This window comes from Neovison vison, chromosome 4 (genome assembly GCF_020171115.1).
Source record: "Neovison vison isolate M4711 chromosome 4, ASM_NN_V1, whole genome shotgun sequence".
In the NCBI taxonomy this organism is placed as follows: Eukaryota; Metazoa; Chordata; class Mammalia; order Carnivora; family Mustelidae; genus Neogale; species Neogale vison.
The window spans coordinates 143,898,923-143,918,232 of NC_058094.1; the positions used below are offsets into that span (position 1 = coordinate 143,898,923).

The 19,310-nt window shown below is 41.1% G+C and overlaps 1 protein-coding gene across 2 annotated transcripts in view; it reads right to left on the bottom strand.

Moving 5' to 3' along the window:
• LHFPL3 (LHFPL tetraspan subfamily member 3) overlaps positions 1 to 19,310 on the bottom strand; it is a 577,016-nt gene that overhangs the window by 165,980 nt on the left and 391,726 nt on the right. For both annotated transcript variants that reach the window (XM_044245848.1, XM_044245849.1), the window contains exon 2: positions 5,051 to 5,287. In XM_044245848.1, the coding sequence (XP_044101783.1) occupies positions 5,051 to 5,287 (237 nt within the window). The remainder of the gene's footprint in view (positions 1 to 5,050; positions 5,288 to 19,310) is intronic.

The following is a 19,310-nucleotide window of genomic DNA, read 5'->3' on the forward strand; positions in this document are numbered from 1 at the left end:
CTTTTTTTTTCCTCCGTGAGAAAATATTGTGGGACTTTGATAATGCAACACAGATGATTACCTTAATATCTCACAGAAGTTCTAAGACAACCCTTGCATCTTCAAAGTTGGTGCCTTCCATTGGCTGAAATTCTGTCCAAACTCCCTTATTCCAATTTGGCCATTTTATAATTTGTGACAAATTTCAGCGGAGACCACTTTCAATTATTGTTGCATTCCTGGGAAATGCTTAAGAAGTGTTGCAGGTGGTATTGAAGGGAGAAGTTCTCATGGGATTGGGGAGAGTTTCCGGAAAATTTATCACAACAGGTGGTGGTCTGTCCAGGTAGAGAGCTCATCTGTGTACCTTCCCCTTGTGTTCCCTTTGAATCATAGCTTTGTGATCATTAATTAATGGCTCAGTAGCATCCTATATTCCCTTAAGGAATCTGTGAGTGGACTACAGTTCCACAATTAGAATGGAGTTCCCTTTCCTGTTTCAGTATAGTCTAGGATTTCTGTAACAGTGATTCTTGTTTTATCCATTGGGAAGGGTGTTAGGCAGGACTCATGGACCTAAGCAGTATCCTTACTGTAGTGACAACATGGCACACCTGAAAGCATTTGGTGGCTTTTCCAGATACAGAGAAGTGTGTTGCTAGATTAATTATAAAAGTCACAAAAAGATGGACAAACTTCTTGGAATGGGAGGCATATGCTCCACTCGTAGGTTTAGACTCTCCATGATGCCCCTGCTATATTGGCAGGCCATAAAACTAGAAGAAGATTGTAAAAGGTATTACAGTGTGTATAGTAATACAATGTATATCAGAACACAGAAATGTTGAACCAAGATTGGAGATACGGTATTGTCTGCTTCTAGGACACTACAAGCATCATGGCATTAGTAAATTTTGCTAAAATTCTGTGAGCTAGAGTGGCCTCTGTCTCATTGCATTGCTCTGAAATCCAAAGGAGGCCTTCGCTACCAAGGGATAGAAAAAGAATAGTGAAAAAAAATAGTTTTAATAAGTGAAAAGGGGTATGGATGTATCCACACAAATTGTAAAAGTACCAATTTAAATGTAATCGACTTCATATTTACAAGTTTTCTCCACTTATCAGATCTCCCCCCTTAGGATTTATAGAGAGTAACAGTGAAGGTAGTTTTGGTTAGTGCACGCACTTGAAAGCAACTGAACTACTGTTTAGTAAAATTGTTCATACACAGGGGCGCTTGGGTGGCTCAGTGGGTTAAAGCCTCTGCCTTTGGCTCAGGTCATGATCCCAGGGTCCTGGGATCGAGCCCCGCATCGGGCTCTCTGCTTGGCGGGAAGCCTGCTTCCTCCTCTCTCTCTGCCTGCCTTTCTGCCTATCTGTGATCTCTGTCAAATAAATAAACAAAATCTTAAAAAAATTTTTTGAAAAAAAATTGTTCATATACAAACATACACAATCATTGACTGGTGCTCTCCCGAACAATCCAACTGTGGAGGTTTCAACACTGAACCAAGTGTTTAAATAATACCAAACCCTAAAGGCTATTTGGTGGAAGTACGACAAGTCTTGTACCATTCCTCAGGAACATGTAGGTTTGATTACATTTTGGAGTCTGATCTTATACAGACCCTATCCGAGGAGGATCTGAAATTTCTACACAATAGAGCTGCCGATACGTTCTCAGAATTCAGAGGAAAGAATTTGATTGTGGGATAAGAATGCAGTACAACTGAGATGTTCCTCGGCATGGCCTGAAGCTCTCTGTCACTTTACCGGGTCCCACTGGATAAAGATGAACCACTACTGATTTGGGTCCTTCAGAACCAGATGGAAGAAACTAGGGACTCACGCAAGTGTGATACAAACAGACAAAGATGATAAACATGGAAAAGTCATGCAGAGAGAGTCCCCAGACCTTATACTGTCCTCTCTCAAAAAATTTTTTATTTGAGAGAGAGAGAGGGAGAGAGAGAAGCAGAGGGAGAGGGACAAGCAGACTTCTTGCTGAGTACAGGGTCTGATGTGGGGCTTAATCCCATGACCGTAAGATCATGACCTGAGCCAAAAGCAAGAGTTGGACGCTTAACAGACTGAACCACCCAGGCACCCCTGTACTGGTTTCTTTTCACTTCCTTTTCCATCCACACTTTTACCAAGGTGCTGGAGTGGAAAATACTTTTTAAAAATGAAAACCTCAACTGAAGGGATCAGACATCCACATGTAACTGAATCCAGCGCAAGAAGAAAGAAGGGCCATCTGTACCCCAATGTTTATAGCAGCTGTTTATAGCAGCAATGGCCACGGTCGCCAAACTGTGGAAAGAACCAAGATGCCCTTCAACGGACAAATGGATAAGGAAGATGTGGTCCATATACACTATGGAGTATTATGCCTCCATCAGAAAGGACGAATACCCAACTTTTGTAGCAACATGGATGGGACTGGAAGAGATTATGCTGAGTGAAATAAGTCAAGCAGAGAGAGTCAATTATCATGGTTTCACTTATTTGTGGGGCATAACAAATAGCATGGAGGACATGGGGAGTTAGAGAGGAGAAGGGAGTTGGGGGAAATTGGAAGGGGAGGTGAACCATGAGAGACTATGGACTCTGAAAAACAATCTGAGGGTTTTTTTTTTAAAGATTTTATTTATTTATTTGTCAGAGAGAGAGAGAGAGAGGGAGAGAGCGAGCACAGGCAGACAGAATGGCAGGCAGAGGCAGAGAGAGAAGCAGGCTCCCTGCCAAGCAAGGAGCCCGATGTGGGACTCGATCCCAGGACGCTGGGATCATGACCTGAGCTGAAGGCAGCTGCTTAACCAACTGAACCACCCAGGCGTCCCACAATCTGAGGGTTTTGAAGGGGCGGGGGGTGGGAGGTTGGGGGAACCAGGTGGTGGATATTAGAGAGGGCACGGATTGCATGGAGCACTGGGTGTGGTGCAAGAATAATGAATACTGTTATGCTGAAAATAAATAAATTAAAAAAAAAAGAGAGACCCACTTTGAGAACTGTTGAGGGTTATCCTCTAATCTTAGCCATTTCTTTCTGAAGCAAGCATTCAGAATGGTCACTCATATATGTGGACAGAAGTTAGAATTCTCAATGGCGAATTAAAAGATCTTCCTGGTTTTGTTATGTTTAAAACATTTTCTGAACTTCCTTTTTTGGGGGTCAAAAGAGGTCTGGAAAATAATTTTAAATTGTACAGTGAATAAATAGCACTTCGGTCCATGACTAGGTGGGGGTAGAAATCAACATCTGCAGAACTGAGTGGTGTGTTCTTGAATTCATTCTGTAGGGAAAAGTAATTTATTCTAATATTGAGCTATTCTTTTTTTTTTCCAATTTATTTATTTTCAGAAAAACAGTATTCATTATTTTTTCACCACACCCAGTGCTTGAGCTATTCTTATTAACTTTGAAGTGAAGCTAACTAGACAGAGACCTGTGTACATCCACCAGATTACAAAGACTGGACTAGGGTTCCAAATGAATGAGCAAAAGTGAAAGTACTTTAAATCTGTCACAGGATTTTAAAAGCATAATGATTATCTTTGTATCGCCTTTTTTTTTTTTTCCTAATCTAGAAAGTACAACCATGAGAGGGAAGTAATTCTGTTTTTAGAAAGCAATACACCCTTGTGAAAGATTTTTATGTTTAGAATATTTTTTTAATTTTTAAAATTTATTTAGAGGGAAGGAGAGAGCGCATGTATGCACGTGGGTAGGAAGAGAAGGGGAGGTACAGACACCATGCTGAGCGAGGAGCCTGACATGGGGCTCGATCCCACGACCCTGAGACCATGAACTGAGCCGAAATGGAGAGTCAGATGTTCAACCAACCAAATCACCCAGCTGCCTCATGTTTAGAATATTTTTGATGAAACCAAGTAAACTTGGTTTTCATCAAAACCAAGTATGTCTTCTGTACATAAATCAGGGAGATAAAGAGCTCAAGAATGACTGTGCTTTCCTAGACCTCTTGATTTTCTCTCTTTATAGTTCATAGTTTACAAGCATCAACAGGGATGGTCTAAATATAAAGCTTGTTACACTATCATTACATGTGACATTCCTGTAGACACTAATACATACTTCTATTTGAGGCTTGTTGAAGCAGTGAAGAGTTTTTGGAGTTAGCAACTACTTGAAATAGTAAGCTAAATTTTGGAATTCAAAGATAGTTTTAGTTTGCAATTAGAAATAAAAACTAGAGGCAGCAGTCACTCAATTGAAGGTGCTGATGTAAGTCCAAAGTATTAAAGTTAAAAATAACCAAGACAAAACAGTGAAATAAATCTAAGTTTGCAACAGACAGAGACGGTAAAATTCTATCCCCAAACACTTGGTTTAGAAGTCTGGAAAGAAAATGGAGAGGCATCTTTACTAAGGACTTGCTACTTTTTAACACACACTGTAATATTTACATATCATTTACTGGTCATTGTCCTGTTTTTTATTCTACTTTGTGTTTCAGAAGCCATTTTCTTTTTGAAAAGAAACAGAACTTTTCACCATCCAGATAACACTTTCTAATTCAGTTAATTAGGCTCTGTTGAAACTCCTAAGTATTTAGGGCCAATATCTTGCCTTCTTTCTGGGAGGAGTCTGAATTCAAGTAAAACGATTGTGAAGAGCTTAATAAAGATGTTTCTAGATGGTTTTATGAGATTCCCCAGGATTTTATTTCAATCTGGAAAACGGCAGAAATACATGGAGAGGATGCTCTCACTATTTAATCAAGTAGACCAAAAAAAAGAAAAAAAGCTACCTCATAGCCATTAACTTAGGGAGGGAAAAAAAAACACTGGAAATGGGAAAATATGTTTAAATAATAATGGACTCTGAGAGCCTTAGAAAGGTAAAGTGTGTAAACTGTGTTTCAACACAAACTGTATTTCAAAGGTAAACTGTATTTCAACTGTGTAAAATTTCTTGAGTTGAGTCTAAGGGAACGTCTATGAACTAGACAGCATTGGAAGATGCAGCAAATTAGACCCACGAGGGAAGCACTGGGACTTGACGTGCTCAAGGCATTGAGATAAGAGTTCCCCAAAGCAATCTTACCTTTGTTTTCTGCCTTCAGTTCCTCGGCCATCAAGCTGTCTTGTCGGTTACCAAGCACAAACGCCAGAAACGAAAGGATCAGGGCATCCAAAATCCCAATAATAGCCAGGATGTACGCCCAGCGGACTGAACAAGCCCCCAGAGTGTACTTGTCTGTCTTTTCTCCACACATCCGTTTTACTTCATCTGAATCCCAACCATCAGGGAAAATCATGCAGCCAAGCACAAGACAGGCAGCTGAGAGAGAGAGAGAAAAGAAAAAAAAAATAGTTAACATAAATATTATTTTAACAAATGCTGCTATTGTGTGTCAAATCTTTGCTTCAAATTCTTGACTTTTGAAAAAATATTTACTTACTTGAGAGTGAGCATGAGAGAGCAAGTGCAGGGGGGAGCGGCAGGGAGGGAGTGGCAGAGTGATAGGGAGAAGCAGACTCCCCCCCGCTGAGCAGGGAGCTGGAACTTGACTCCATCCCAGGACCCTGAGATCATGACTTGAGCTGACGGTAGATGTGTAACCCACTGAGCCACCCAGGTGCCCCTCAAATTCTTGATTAAAAGAATAGCAAATCTTACCATTGTCCTACCCTGAATATTTGTTTTTGTTTGTTTGTTTGTTTGTTTTTCTCCTGGTTTCCTTAAAAGCAGCCAAGCCCTGCAGCTCTGGGAACATTCTTTACTGCAAACCTAGCATTCTGTTGATCTCTGAGAAAATACTTAAAAAATTGAATTTTGCTGTGCATTTGTGGGAAGGCTTCCACTGCAAACAAGCATAAGGAATCATAACACTGCAGAATACAATTCAACACTGGCTTTGAGGAGCTCGACAATAGCCAGATAAGGGATTAGGATAACATGGAAAATACCCAGAGTATATTGACTTTGAGTCATGGTAAAAATAATTTCACATTGGAACCTCTGTACAGACACACACACACTGAAAAGATTCTCGAAACTATACTTAGCAGAAGCAATGCACCCTGATGTTTTCTAATTTCTATTTCAATTTTTAAAAAATTTCATTTTGGTCCATATACACTATGGAGTATTATGCTTCCATCAGAAAGGACGAAAACCCAACTTTTGTAGCAACATGGATGGGACTGAAAGAGATTATGCTGAGTGAAATAAGTCAAGCAGAGAGTCAATTATCATATGGTTTCACTTATTTGTGGAGCATAACAAATAGCATGGAGGACATGGGGAGTTAGAGAGAAGAAGGGAGTTGGGGGAAATTGGAAGGGGAGGTGAACCATGAGAGACTATGGACTCTGAAAAACAATCTGAGGGTTTTGAAGGGGCAGGGGGTGGGAGGTTGGGGGAACCAGATGGTGGGTATTAGAGAGTGCACAGATTGCATGGTGTGGTGCAAAAACAATGAATACTGTTATGCTGAAAGTAAATAAATAAAAACAAAGAAAGAAAGAAAGGAAGAAAATTTAAAAAATTTTTATTTATGTATTTGACAGACAGAGATTACAAGTAGACAGAGAGGCAGGCAGAGAGGGAGGGGGAAGCAGGCTCCCTGCTGAGCAGAGAGCCCGCTGTGGGGCTTGATCTCAGGACCCTGAGATCATGACCCAAGCTGAAGGCAGAAGCTTAACCCACTGAGCCACCCTGGTGCCCCTATTTCATTTTTTAAAAGGCTGAAAAACACTGCAGTATGGTGTGGTACCAGAATTTTTAATGAATATTCAGGAATTTAAGCAGAATACTTATATTCTGTTTCCCAAATATCACTATGACTATCTATGAACACTCTTTATAGACTATGTCACTGGGAAGATTATGGAAGAAAAGTGGTCATTTGTTGCCACTCTGTTTATAATTATTCAGGAGTAAAGGAGGATAGTTTTAGGTTATAAAGGGCTTTCTGAACAGGTATGTTCATTAATTCACTAATTCATTAATTCATTCACTCATTAATTCAACAGTTACATATTAGTGATCTCCTTTGGAGTGCCAGACATAGTTCTTGGCGCTAGAGACACACTAATCCAGAAAAGAGACATGGTATATATTATGTTTTAGCAGGGAAAGAGGCAAAAAAAAAAAAAAAAGAGTTACATGCAAATAAAACAATTGGAAGTTGAAGTACTAGGTAGGAAAGAAACAAAGGGCTTAGATAAAGAGTAACGGTAAGGGCTCTTGAGGGGGTGACATTTAAGCTAAGGCCAGAAAGAGACAAGGCATTGACCTGTGAAATTGATGGGAAAGATGTTCCAGGCAATGGCATGTACAAAGGCCCTGGGGTTGCAAAGAGGCCTGGGGTGTTTGAGGAGCAACCAGGAGATCAGTAACTGGATGGAGAACATGACCATGTTGGGGTTGCAAGGGAGGCATGGACTATGGATCTAGGCAGGTGATGGTTTCCAGGGCATGCCCCTTAAGAAGACCCTGATGTCACAACCAACATAGAGTTGTGGGATGGTCACAGTCAAACAATTCCTGAAGCTAGCAAGCTGCTACCTCTTGAACAAGCCAGCAGTGGACACCTGATTTCCTATTTTTTACAAGAGCATGACTCTACAGGCAGGTGTGGATAACACAGAGACCAAGAGGGCTGACATGTAGGAAGACTGCCTGGGAGAACTTGGATTTAGGGTCTCATGTTATATTACAGGACAGTATATGTGCAGTATCTCTGCATAAGAAGGTATCATGGACACTATCCTTCTTTATGCCTTCTTATATCTCAAAAGGAACCCTAACTTCCCTCTACCTTCAGTTCACTTCACTCTAATCCAGATCACATATGACCACTGAGACCATCAGGATCCAAACCTTTGGTGGCTCCACCCTCCCTCCCCCCAGTACTGAAGACATCTTAGGTCTCCAGTGTCTCCACAATGCAGCCCCCACTTACTTTCCCAGTCTCCCTCCCCTTTAGACTCTCCATTTCACTTGGGTTGAGCCACACTTGATCCCCTGCCTATGCACCAAGTTTTGGGATCATTCTCTTTTTCCTTCTGCCTCAAGTATTTGCCACCACTGTCCCTAAATGGTCCACTCTTAAATCTCTCTCAATGATCAAGTCGAATCCAACACCATCCACAAAGCAAGCCATTTTAAATTTTTCTTGACCTACAATATTGCCCTTCTCAAAACCCCTGTACCTACTTAGAATCTTCGTAGCTTTTTACATTTGTTACTTATTTACAAGAATTTCAATTAACAGACTGTAAGCTTTCTGAGGAAGGAAGCTTTGGTAAACCACCATACTCTCAGCACCTAAAACAGTGCCTTGTAGATAGCTAGCACTAAAATATTTTGAATGGGGAAATAAAATGAATAAATGAATTATAATACCTCGACAGTATACTCAAAAATATAGTTTATAGAAGTCAATATGACAACTGCCAAAGATTACAAACCTAGTTACAGATTCATCTTTAAAATGGGACATTCAATGGAGACAATTTTGTTATGATCAGACAACAGATTACAATTACTCAGAACAATTAGAAAAAGTTGATGCTTTCAAAATATTTCAAATTCCCACTCCTTCTGTATCTCCTAGCACTCACAATACCAACTTGTTCTCCAAGGTCTTTCTAGCAATGATGATCTGTGTATTTAAAAAAAAATTGTTTTCATGAGCAAAAATTAACTTTATTTGGAAAGGCACACAAGATGCTTGAATCCAAACCACAATTGAGAAAAATCTCCTCTAAAAATGCTATGTTACTCGGAAGAGTTTAAAAATATTCTAAATGTTTTACACATTAAATAATGTTTATATATGAGAAAAGTACTTTCTGACACAGAAAAAAAGAAAGCAAGTATTTTTCCTTTATGAATGGGAATCACTTGGAGAATGACACTATATTACTTATAGCTTTAGAGAAACTTAACAGAAATCAACAAGTGACATAGGTTTGGGCAGGTTACTGGACACTGCAGGCCAATTCCCTGGAACAGGATGTTTGTGGAATGGTGACATTGATAAAGACATCTTTTCTCAAGGTCTTTCTACACTGAGGGTAGACAGTCTTAAAATTTCCTTTTCTATGGGTGCCTGGATGGCTCAGTGGGTTAAAGCCTCTGCCTTCAGCTCAGGTCATGATCCCAGGGTCCTGGGATCGAGCCCCACATTGGGCTCTCTGCTCAGTGGGGAGCCTGCTTCCTCCTTTCTCTCTGCCTACTTGTGATCTCTCTGTCAAATAAATAAATAAATTAAACCTTTTAAAAAATTTCCATTTCTAGAAACTCTCAGTTACAAATTAGGATAAAAATAGGGGTAGAATTAATAATCTGAAACTAAAACCACAGGAGAATAGGAGGGGTTCTCTCATTGCTCCCTATCTTCAAAGGACAGGATTTCCTTAATCAAATTTTAAGAGATGAATCTAATAAGATAGAAGATATGCCATTGTGCTTCATTTTATGCAATGGGTATTTGGCTCAAAGTTCCAAAACCAGAACTTTTGAAATGCAATTCTTATTTGCAATAGGCTAAGGGAGTAGCTATTCAGAGAAATGTGAGGATAAAACCTGGGCTGACAGGGTCAGGCCCTGGAATCCTGGGGAAAATGTTTAGGTCTCCCCGCAGGAAGGGTACTCCATAACAGGTATCCTCTAGGCCACAGGACATTGGACTAGGTCTTGAATGCCCCACTGACTTCTTGTTGGCCTTCTCTTAAAGTAAAACATTTGGTCTTCTTCTAATGAAGAAGAATTCTGAAAATCTGGATGGTCGTATAATAGAGTAATAAAAATGAAGCTCAATTGCATTTGAAAGCTTTTAAAATTTGCTAAGTGAAATCTGTGATTAAAATCCAATTTTTAAAAAAGATTTTATTTATGCATTTAAGACAGAGAAAGAAGAGTACGCTAGTGTGCACACCCAAGCAAGCACGAATGGCAGGAGGGAGGAGTGGAGGGAGAGAGACAGGTAGACACTGCACTGAGTGCAGAGCCTGATGCAGGGCTTGATCTCAGGACCTGAGATTGTGACCTGAGCTGAAACCAAAAGTCAGATGCTTAACCGACTGAGCCACCCAGGTGCCCTCAAATCCAATTTTTAAATAAATAAATCCTATGCTGGGGGCGCCTGGGTGGCTCAGTCGGTTAAGCGTCTGCCTTTGGCTCAGGTCATGATCCCAGGGTCCTGGGACTGAACCCCACATCAGACTCCCTGTTCATCAGGGACTCTGCTTCTCCTTCTCCCACTGCCCTTGCTTGTGCTCCCTCTCTCACTAGTCTCTTTCAAATAAAATCTTAAAAAAAATTTTTTTTCTTTTAAATGTCTTTTAAAAATAAATAAATAAGGGCATCTGTGCTCTTTCCACAGTTTGGCAACTGTAGCCATTGCTGCTATGAACACTGGGGTGCAGATGGCCCTTCTTTTCACTACATCTGTATCTTTGGGGTAAATACCCAGTAGTGCAATTGCAGGTTATAGGGTAGCTCTATTTTTCATTTCTTAAGGAATCACCACACTGTTTTCCATAGTGGCTGCACCAACTTGCATTCCCACCAACAGTGTAAGAGGGTTCCCCTTTCTCCACAATCTCTCCAACACTTGCTGTTAATGGTCTTGTTAATTTTGGCCATTCTAACTAGTGTAAGGTGGTATCTCAATGTGGTTTTAATTTGAATATCCCTGATGGCTAATGATGATGAACATTTTTTCATGTGTCTGTTAGCCATTTGTAGGTCTTCTTTGGATTAGTGTCTGCTGAGGTCTTCTGCCCATTTTTTGAGTCACCAAACTGTGGAAAGAGCCAAGATGCTCTTCAATGGAAGAATGGATAAAGAAGATATGGTCCAGGGCGCCTGGGTGGCTCAGTTGTTTGGGCAACTGCCTTTGGCTCAGGTCATGATCCTGGAGTCCCGGGATCGAGTCCCCCATCAGGCTCTCTGCTTGCCAGGGAGTCTGTTTCTCCCACTGACCTCTCTCCTCTCATACTCTCTCTCTCTCTCTCTCTCAAATAAATGAATAAAATATTAAAAAAAGAAGATATGGTCCATATATACAATGGAGTGTTATGCCTCCATTGGAAAGGATGAATACCCAACTTTTGTATCAACATGGAAGGGACTAGAGGAGATTATGCTGAAAGAAATAAGTCAAGCAGAGAGAATCTATTATCACATGGTTTCACTCACTTGTGGAGCATAAGGAATAACATGGAGGACATTAGGAGAAGGAAAGGAAAAGTGAGTTGGGGAAAATCAGAGGGGGAGATGAACCATGAGAGACTGTGGACTCTGAGAAACAAACTGAGGGTTTTGGAGGGGCACGGGGTGAGGAGTTGGGTGAGCCTGGTGGTGAATATTATGGAGGGGATGTATCACATGGAGCACTGGGTGTGGTGCATAAACAATGAACCTGGGAACACTGAAAAAATAAAATTAAAAAAATAATAAAAATAAGTAAATTCTATCATTTTGAAAGCTGTGCTTCCACATGACCATTACATAACAAAAATTTTAGTTTCTGACAATGTATTATCAAAATATACATTTTCTTCTCCTCTAATCCATACTTTCCCTACTTGACTATTTTTGAAATGCACAGTCCCCCAAAAGTTATAGTGTATTTAAGATTAATTGAAGCCATTAAAATAGTTTAGGCCCCGTTAGTTTCTTTGGAAAGGTGTTATTATGTTCTGCATGAATGCTTGAGTGCTATAATAAATTCTGTTTTCTGGCATCCGATTAACCAGAACCTTATTAACCTGCACAATGCGTATAGCCAGTGGAAACCAACAGCTGCAACAGCTGTTCCTAATCCCAAGCAGTACCTGAAAGATCCTAAGCTAATGTCTCAGTCAACGAAAAATTAAATAATACTTCTCTTGGTTTCATAATTATTTCTAATGCTTTACAAATTGATCATCCTAGAAGATGTAGCGGAATCACTATACTAAACATTAGAATACACAAGGCACAAGAACATTTGATTAATTTGCACGTGCTATTTCCTGACCACGAGGAATACATAGAGAATTAGTTCCAATTGGACTATTATCCCCAAATGGTTTTCTTATTAGAATGTCACCTAGGAAATGACTAAGTTACTTGGAGCGATAGATTTATTTCAGCAGCAGGTTTTGCGCAAGTGTATCAGAGAACATTTTTGAATGTTAAAGAGCTCACAAGGTGGAGGTAAGTGGAGAAGGATGAGGGAGAGAAATCTGTGCCCTCATGGTACGCTGTCATGACATCTTCTAACTTAGAATATAAAGACGTCCTTGTGAGGACAGGACTATTGATTTCAATTTTAAGCATATTCCAAACAATTAGGAAGGATTCACATTCTCCAAGAACCCTCTGTCTGAAGTCTGCTGATGCCCACAGTGGGTTCTTCTGAAACAGTACACAAACAACTAGAAACTTCCTAGAGCTGCTAATTGCTCTGCCAGTTTTCTGGCCAAAGAGTGGAACATAAGCTCTGCGAAGGAAATGTCCTTAGAAAAACCCACCAGTGCTTTTTAATTGGGTCTTTCTCCAAAGTAAAATTAAGCAAGAGAAGAAAAGCAATGAGGGTGGGGTGGGGTGGCGAGGGGGTCTAGGCTGTGGGTCATGTGGGCGTGCTCGCGCGGCTGGTCCAACTCTCCAATCAGGACTTTGAACCTGAGAATGGCTTAGTTTATTTTTGTTTATTTTTGGACAGGAAGAGGATGTCTAAATTCATCCTTTAAAAAGTCTACGCACTGTTGCACAAAGAACATGATAAATTGCCCAGTGTTGTTGAAGCAGTCACGGAGAACATGGTGAAAAAACGAACCTCCACTCACTTAACTCCATCAATTACTCAGGCATGAGCTCACGCAAGGACCTGACGCCAGCTGAGCCATCGCGCTATGCCAGGGAACTTTCATGTGATTGTCACTCTGAACACCTGAAAGCAGAGCCCTGTCCCACAGCTTCTTCATTAGCCAACAAACCAGAGCTGCAGTATTTCTACAGCTGGAGAAGGTACTATGTTTACGCTTCAGTCTACCTCTGGACAACCGAGTTGCTAGGTAACCCAGGACATGCAATACTGTGGGTTAGAGTCCGGTGGAGAAAACAAAAGGGATCCTGATAAATTTCAGTTTTAAACCCAGTATAATTTTAGGAGCATTTACCTTGAGGTCATAGCACAAAAAGTACCAAATTCCTTAGACAGCAGGGGAAGAGAAAGTGCGAATAAACACTGGGCTCTCAGAAGACAAGAGTCAGGGGTGTGTGATGAGGGTAAAAGCTCCTTTATGCTGCCTAGATGCTCAGCCCTAATTGCCGGGGCGAAGAGCCATACACCTATCTGTAGTACCTTGTGCTGAATCAGCCGTGCGCCCCCCGCATTGCTGAAACGGGCTAATCAGGAGTCTGCCCACACCTGCATTTAGGAGCTACAGAGTAGAGAAAAAGCTTTTCTAGAATAGGGTGCCAGACAGGAGGAAACACCATTAATGGTACCACATCACCTACTAATTTACCCCAAATTTGAACCTTAATAACCAAGTGTAACACAAATCAGAATGGAGAACTTAAAAACCCAAGGCAGTTCGGATTCTAGAATGTCCACTAGACGGCTTTTGACACGTATCTTGGATCCAACCAAATTTCTTAAACTCCTGATAGAGACATATTTAAGAATAACACACATCATAATAGCTAATTATTTATACTCCCCATGAGTGGGGTGGAGGGCCCATCATCTAATTCTCAAAGCCAAGAGAAACATGAGAGCACATGGTCCTGGCTTTTTTGGTTTCCATAAAGAGGGATTCTCCCTAAAACACTCCTGGCTATTTATCCCACATCTATTCCTCTCCATGGAGATGGAGTGATTTCCTGGAGGAAAATCAGGGCACAGGGGCCCAGTGCCTCCCTGACCTTACCTGAGGAGCTGCTTGATTACACGAGGCCCGTGTTCCACTCCTCTGTGCTGGGGATTAACACAGGACGGGCTTGCTTTTCCAGGGCTGTCTTGTAGTAGGAAGGTAAGAGGCGTAATTCTGAGGGTGCAGCTTAGGACAAAGTCCTTTTGGCCGAGTGACCCACAGTCATTTCATCAGCTTAATCTTCCTCATAATGAAGGGGATATTTTGGTTTCCTGCTGCCACTCTTTCTCAGTGGGTTCAGAGCTGAGGAGGGTCCCCCAGTTTGGGAGACTGGAAGCCTTTGATTAGAGAGCCAGTATGGCTGGCTTGTGGGGAGCACCCTCTTCTGGTTTGGGGATAACTAGCTTGTAGTGAGAGGGTGGAGAGAGAGCTAGCACACTCTCTGCCCCTTCTTATCATCCACGCCAGCTCCACGCCCATGACCTAATTACCTCTTAAAGGTCCCACCTCCTCATAGCATCACACCATCACACTGGGATTAGGGTTTCAACCTGTGAATATTGGGGAGACATAAAAATCCAGTCCATTGCAGGGACAGAGGCCTGTCATTCTTTGCTTCTCTGTCAACGCCAACATTCTTTTCTGTTTTATATACGAGGAAGCTGAGATGCAGAACTTTCAAATAGCTTGCTGAAGGTCACACAAAGCTCACAAAAGGGACAGCCAGATTTGAATCAGACAGCCTAGTTTTGGAATCCATGCTTTGAACACCAAGTTTGCTATTACCCTTTCCTTATTAACAGTAATAAGGCATGTGAAATCACTACAGAGCACTGGTTTTAGTACTGAGAACACTTACAGAATCTTGGCAGTGCTTAACATGGTGTTTATAATTAGACATTTATTTTTGGAGTACAAGAGCTACTACTAAAATAATACTTAGAAACTGTGAGCTTTTATATGTATAAATATTTCTTTTGTTTACACTACTATTTCACCTAATCAGTATTTCATCTTATATACAGTGCCAAGAGCATTAGAGTAATTATAAAGTCTACATGTGTAGAATGGGAATCAATGAGGTTTTACTACATAAATACATGTATACTTGGATTTATACACATTTCACAAGAAAATCCGCCCTGATTTTTTGGCTTGAATTTTTTGGCTTGTTATTTTAAATTGCCTATGTGTTGGCCAGACATTCCTATATGTTCTTTAAGAACATTCTTATATGTTCTTATATTCCTTTTGAGATTATGTGTATCCCTACATATACGTGTCTAGGAATACATATGGTTACATGGTTACTTGCCTGTAACATAATTATCTCCTCTGGGTAAAAATAAAGATACTAATCTATTAGGTTCTTTAGAGGTTTCTGAGTAACATCTCTGGCTTTTAACAGATACATTGTTTTAATGAACATGTTCATTAAAGGGCCGGCAGGTCACGAACATGTCTGAAATTGTTTTTGTTTCTTTCTTTGCAGGAAAGCTCTTGGCTCAGGCAACATTTTTCATGGGCTCAAATCTACACTGCATTTCAGACATAGGGTCTAAAGAAAAGATTCTCTTTCTCCACGTGGCCATATGAACAGAACCTTTTGCTGTACCAATGTATCACCATTTTCTCAGCAAATCTGCTGGAGCCACAGACCGAAAATGACCCGGGCAGTCGTTTCCCATGTCGCTCGTTGTACAGTGGCTATTTTATCCATGAGACAAGCATGCCAGTGGAGATCACTGAATGCTACCTACTCTTTACCTTGCATTACTCATAGTTAGGAATCAGTTTGTCCTCACTGATGCTCCACGCCTACACATATTATGGAAAGTAACGAGCTTGGAGAAATGCTTCACGAGCTGACTCCTGTCTTCCCGCCTAGCAGGTGCACAGAGGGTGGAACACTTGCTCTCCTCCTGACTCACCATGGGACTCAGGCAAGGTCACTGTTGGCTGCCATTGGACAAGGTCAGGGATCTCCTGCCAATCTGGCTACCAGGATTTCATTCCTCAGCCCAAGGGATAACTTGAGGAGCAACGCAATTCCTTCTCACTGAGGATGAGCTCTCCCAAGCTTGCGGGAACCCCTGGAAACAGAATGCCCGTTTCTACGCACTTTCCTGAGACAAAATTTGGCAGCAGTGGCAAGATTTTCTTTTATACAGCTCACTTTTTTATGTTTATGTTTTTTTTTAATTTTAGTGCAGTCAACATACAATATTATATGAGTTTCATGTGTACATAGTGATTTGACATTTATATATATTAGAAAATGCTCATCATGATAAGTGTAGTTACCATCTGTCACCATACACAGATATTACAATATTACTGACTATATTCCTCATATTGTACTTTATGTCACCATGACTTAGTTATTTTATAACTGGAAGTTTGTACCTCTTAATCCCCTTTCCCTATTTTACCCACCCCCCAATAACCACCTATTTGCTATCTGTATTTATGAGTCTGTTTGCTCACTTTTGCTTTTTTTCTCCTTAAGTAACATTTTAATGTTTTAGAAACATCAAATGGCAAAAATGAATTGTTCAAAGGAAACACATGGGAAAACTAAATATTGCATGCCAAAAATGTCCGAAGGAGAACCAAGTTCAAGAAAGATGCCCACCTTTGGAAGGGTGGAACCAATTTCCAAGGGGTGATCAGATGCACACATTTACATACTTCTAATAGACTCCCAGGCTGTGCTTCTTCACAGTTTAGTGATTATCTATCTAGCTATCTATCTATAAATCAATTTATCTATCTGCCTACCTACCTACCTACTTACTCACCTCCCTGTCTTTCTTTATCTATATATCCCTCTGCCCCAGTCCTCGTCTTTACACGGTGGAAGAAGGGTTGTATACGCTATAGACTGCAGTCATTCTCTTTGTAGAAAGGACTCACAGTATCATTCAGGACAGACATGATCTAGACCAGGCACTGAATTACTTTTCTGTCACATTGAAAAGGGCCAAGCAGGGGCACCTTGATGGGTCAGTGGGTTAAGCCCCTGCCTTTGGCTCAGGTCATGATCTCAGGGTCCTGGGATTAAGTCCCCACTTTGGGCTCTCTGCTCAGCAGGGAGCCTGCTTTCCTTTCTCTCTCTCTCTGCCTGCCTCTCTGCCTACTTGAGATCTCTGTCTGTCAAATGAATAAATACAATATTTAAAAAAATTTTTAAAAAAAGGGCAGAGCAGCATGCTGGGGCTCTGGGTAACAGAATCTGTGAGCTGACTGTTCCTTGCGTCCGCTCTGCTTCTCTTCAGTGTCACTTCTGCCCTCCCATTCCCTCACCCCTTGCCTGCTTAAGAGATCAAGGTTCTGTGGACTCTGAGCAACTGATTTATGACACACCAACAAAAATCTAAAGAAAAAGGAAACTGTGACAAATTGTTTAAATTCCCCCTTTCCCCCTCTTTATTTCTTTTCCCCCTTTCCCAGCAGATTTTCCTTAAAGTGTGTTTTTAGCCTTCCATTTTCATTGCTGCTTCTTCAAAACAAATTATCCAGACTTTGGAAAATAAATAAATTGAGATATGTTAGGCTTCAATCGATCTACGGTAAGACTGTCCAGTAATCTATGTATTTATAGAGAATGCTGCTTCCTGGGAACAAGAAACTCCCCAGAGAAACTGAATTGGAATTGGCAGTAAGTATCAAAAGAAGTGTAGGACAAAAACCAGGTCAAGAGAGGGTAAAAGAAGTCAGCGTGTTAAATGTTCTGTCAAAAAATTTTCGCACATCTTTCAACTTCAAATTCTGAAAGCAGTAGCCAAAAGTTTATAGATAAAACCTTGACCAGTGTGACATTAGAACAATGCTTGAATCAGAACAATGACTTCCCTTGACTAAAATGAAACTTAACCCAGTCTTAAGCTGCCAGAGCAATGCCCTGGAGGTGGTTTTGCTTTGAACTTGGGTGCCACAGAGTGGCCTCAGGCAGGGCTGAGGGTAAGTTCTAGAACCTGAGCCGGAGCTTGGGCTTTTACTCTCTGCCGTTGGGGCTCTCTCCTCCCCTCAGGGCTCTGTACTTATACCCTTTATCCACAGGCTACAAAATCCTTCCGGGAATGCAAAAAATCAGTTGTGATTCATCTGCTGCTTTTCCCAACTGAGGCTGGGGTTTGCCAAGGGAATTCTAGTACTGGGATGATCTAAGCATTTTAAGTTCTGGGATGATGGTCTGTGAATTACTGATAGACTCTGCTAGTTAGAAACACTTAATAAAGTGACAGGGTGGTACCCTTGTTCTCATATGTTTCACTGAAGAATTTCTTTGTTCTTTTTTAAAAAATTTTTTCTATGACCGCTATCTGTATCTAGAGTAGCAGTTACCTGTTTGCCCAGACAGAGTAGGAAATACTAGCTCTTGACAAATATATGACCATGGGCAGAACTTCACATGGAAACTGAGAACAGTCTAAAATGGCTGTGATCCAGGCTTGGGTCTGGTCCCTGTCTTGATTTGTGCCCCGCTCCGGGGAGTCAAGATGAACGGGCATTCGTCCCCCTCCAACAAGCCTGCTCCCCCCCTTCAAGGTATTACTTGTGTTCTCCAAGGAGAAGTCACTTTTTAATATAGAAGGAATATAATTTGAGACAAGTTATGGTTTGGTTGATTCTAGGGTCAATGACGATCTAAACATTCCCTTTGCCATAAAGTGCATTTGTTTTCCACTGTTACTGCAACAAATCATCACTGCCAACCTAGTGGCTTAAAACGACATGAATGTATTATATTTCTGTAGATGAGAATTCTGCTAAGGGTCTGACTGGGCTACAATCAAAGTATTGTAGGGCTGCATTCCTTCTGGAGGCTCTATGAGACCATTCACTTTCTTCTCTTTTCCATCTTCAAAAGACTGCCAGCATTCCTTGGTTCTCGGCACCTGTCCGTCTCCAAGGCCAGCAATGGTGTGTTGAGTCTTTTTTGGTGTACCACCTCTCTGATGCTCTGGTTTACTTCGTCTCCTTCTAGTTTCAAAAATTCACATGTTTAGATTAGGCAAACCTGGATAATCTCCCCATGATAAGGTCTGATGATCAGCAAACTTAATTGTGTCCACAAACTGCATTCCCTTTTTCCATGTAACCGAACATATTCATAGCTTCCAAGGGCTGGCGTGCAGACATCTTTGGGAGGCATTATTCTACCTACCATGTAATATGACACAAAAAAGTGTGTTGCTGTACTCTTGTTCTGGTCTTCGGATTTGTAGTCACCTGGGTCCACAAAGAGGTACATAGAGTCAGCTGGAGATCTGTTCTATGGGATGAACCCTGAGCACCCCTGCCTCTCCCAGCTGGCCTTCCATGGATCACTGCTGGGTCTCCTCAGCTTGTGACATGGTTCTGTCTTGGCTTCCTGATTAGCTTTACGATTTTTTGTTGGGGCCAACATGGGATCATGTTTTCAGTCTGCTTGTCTAGAATCCTGATATTTTGTTTGGCTCTATACGTGAATTCTCTTT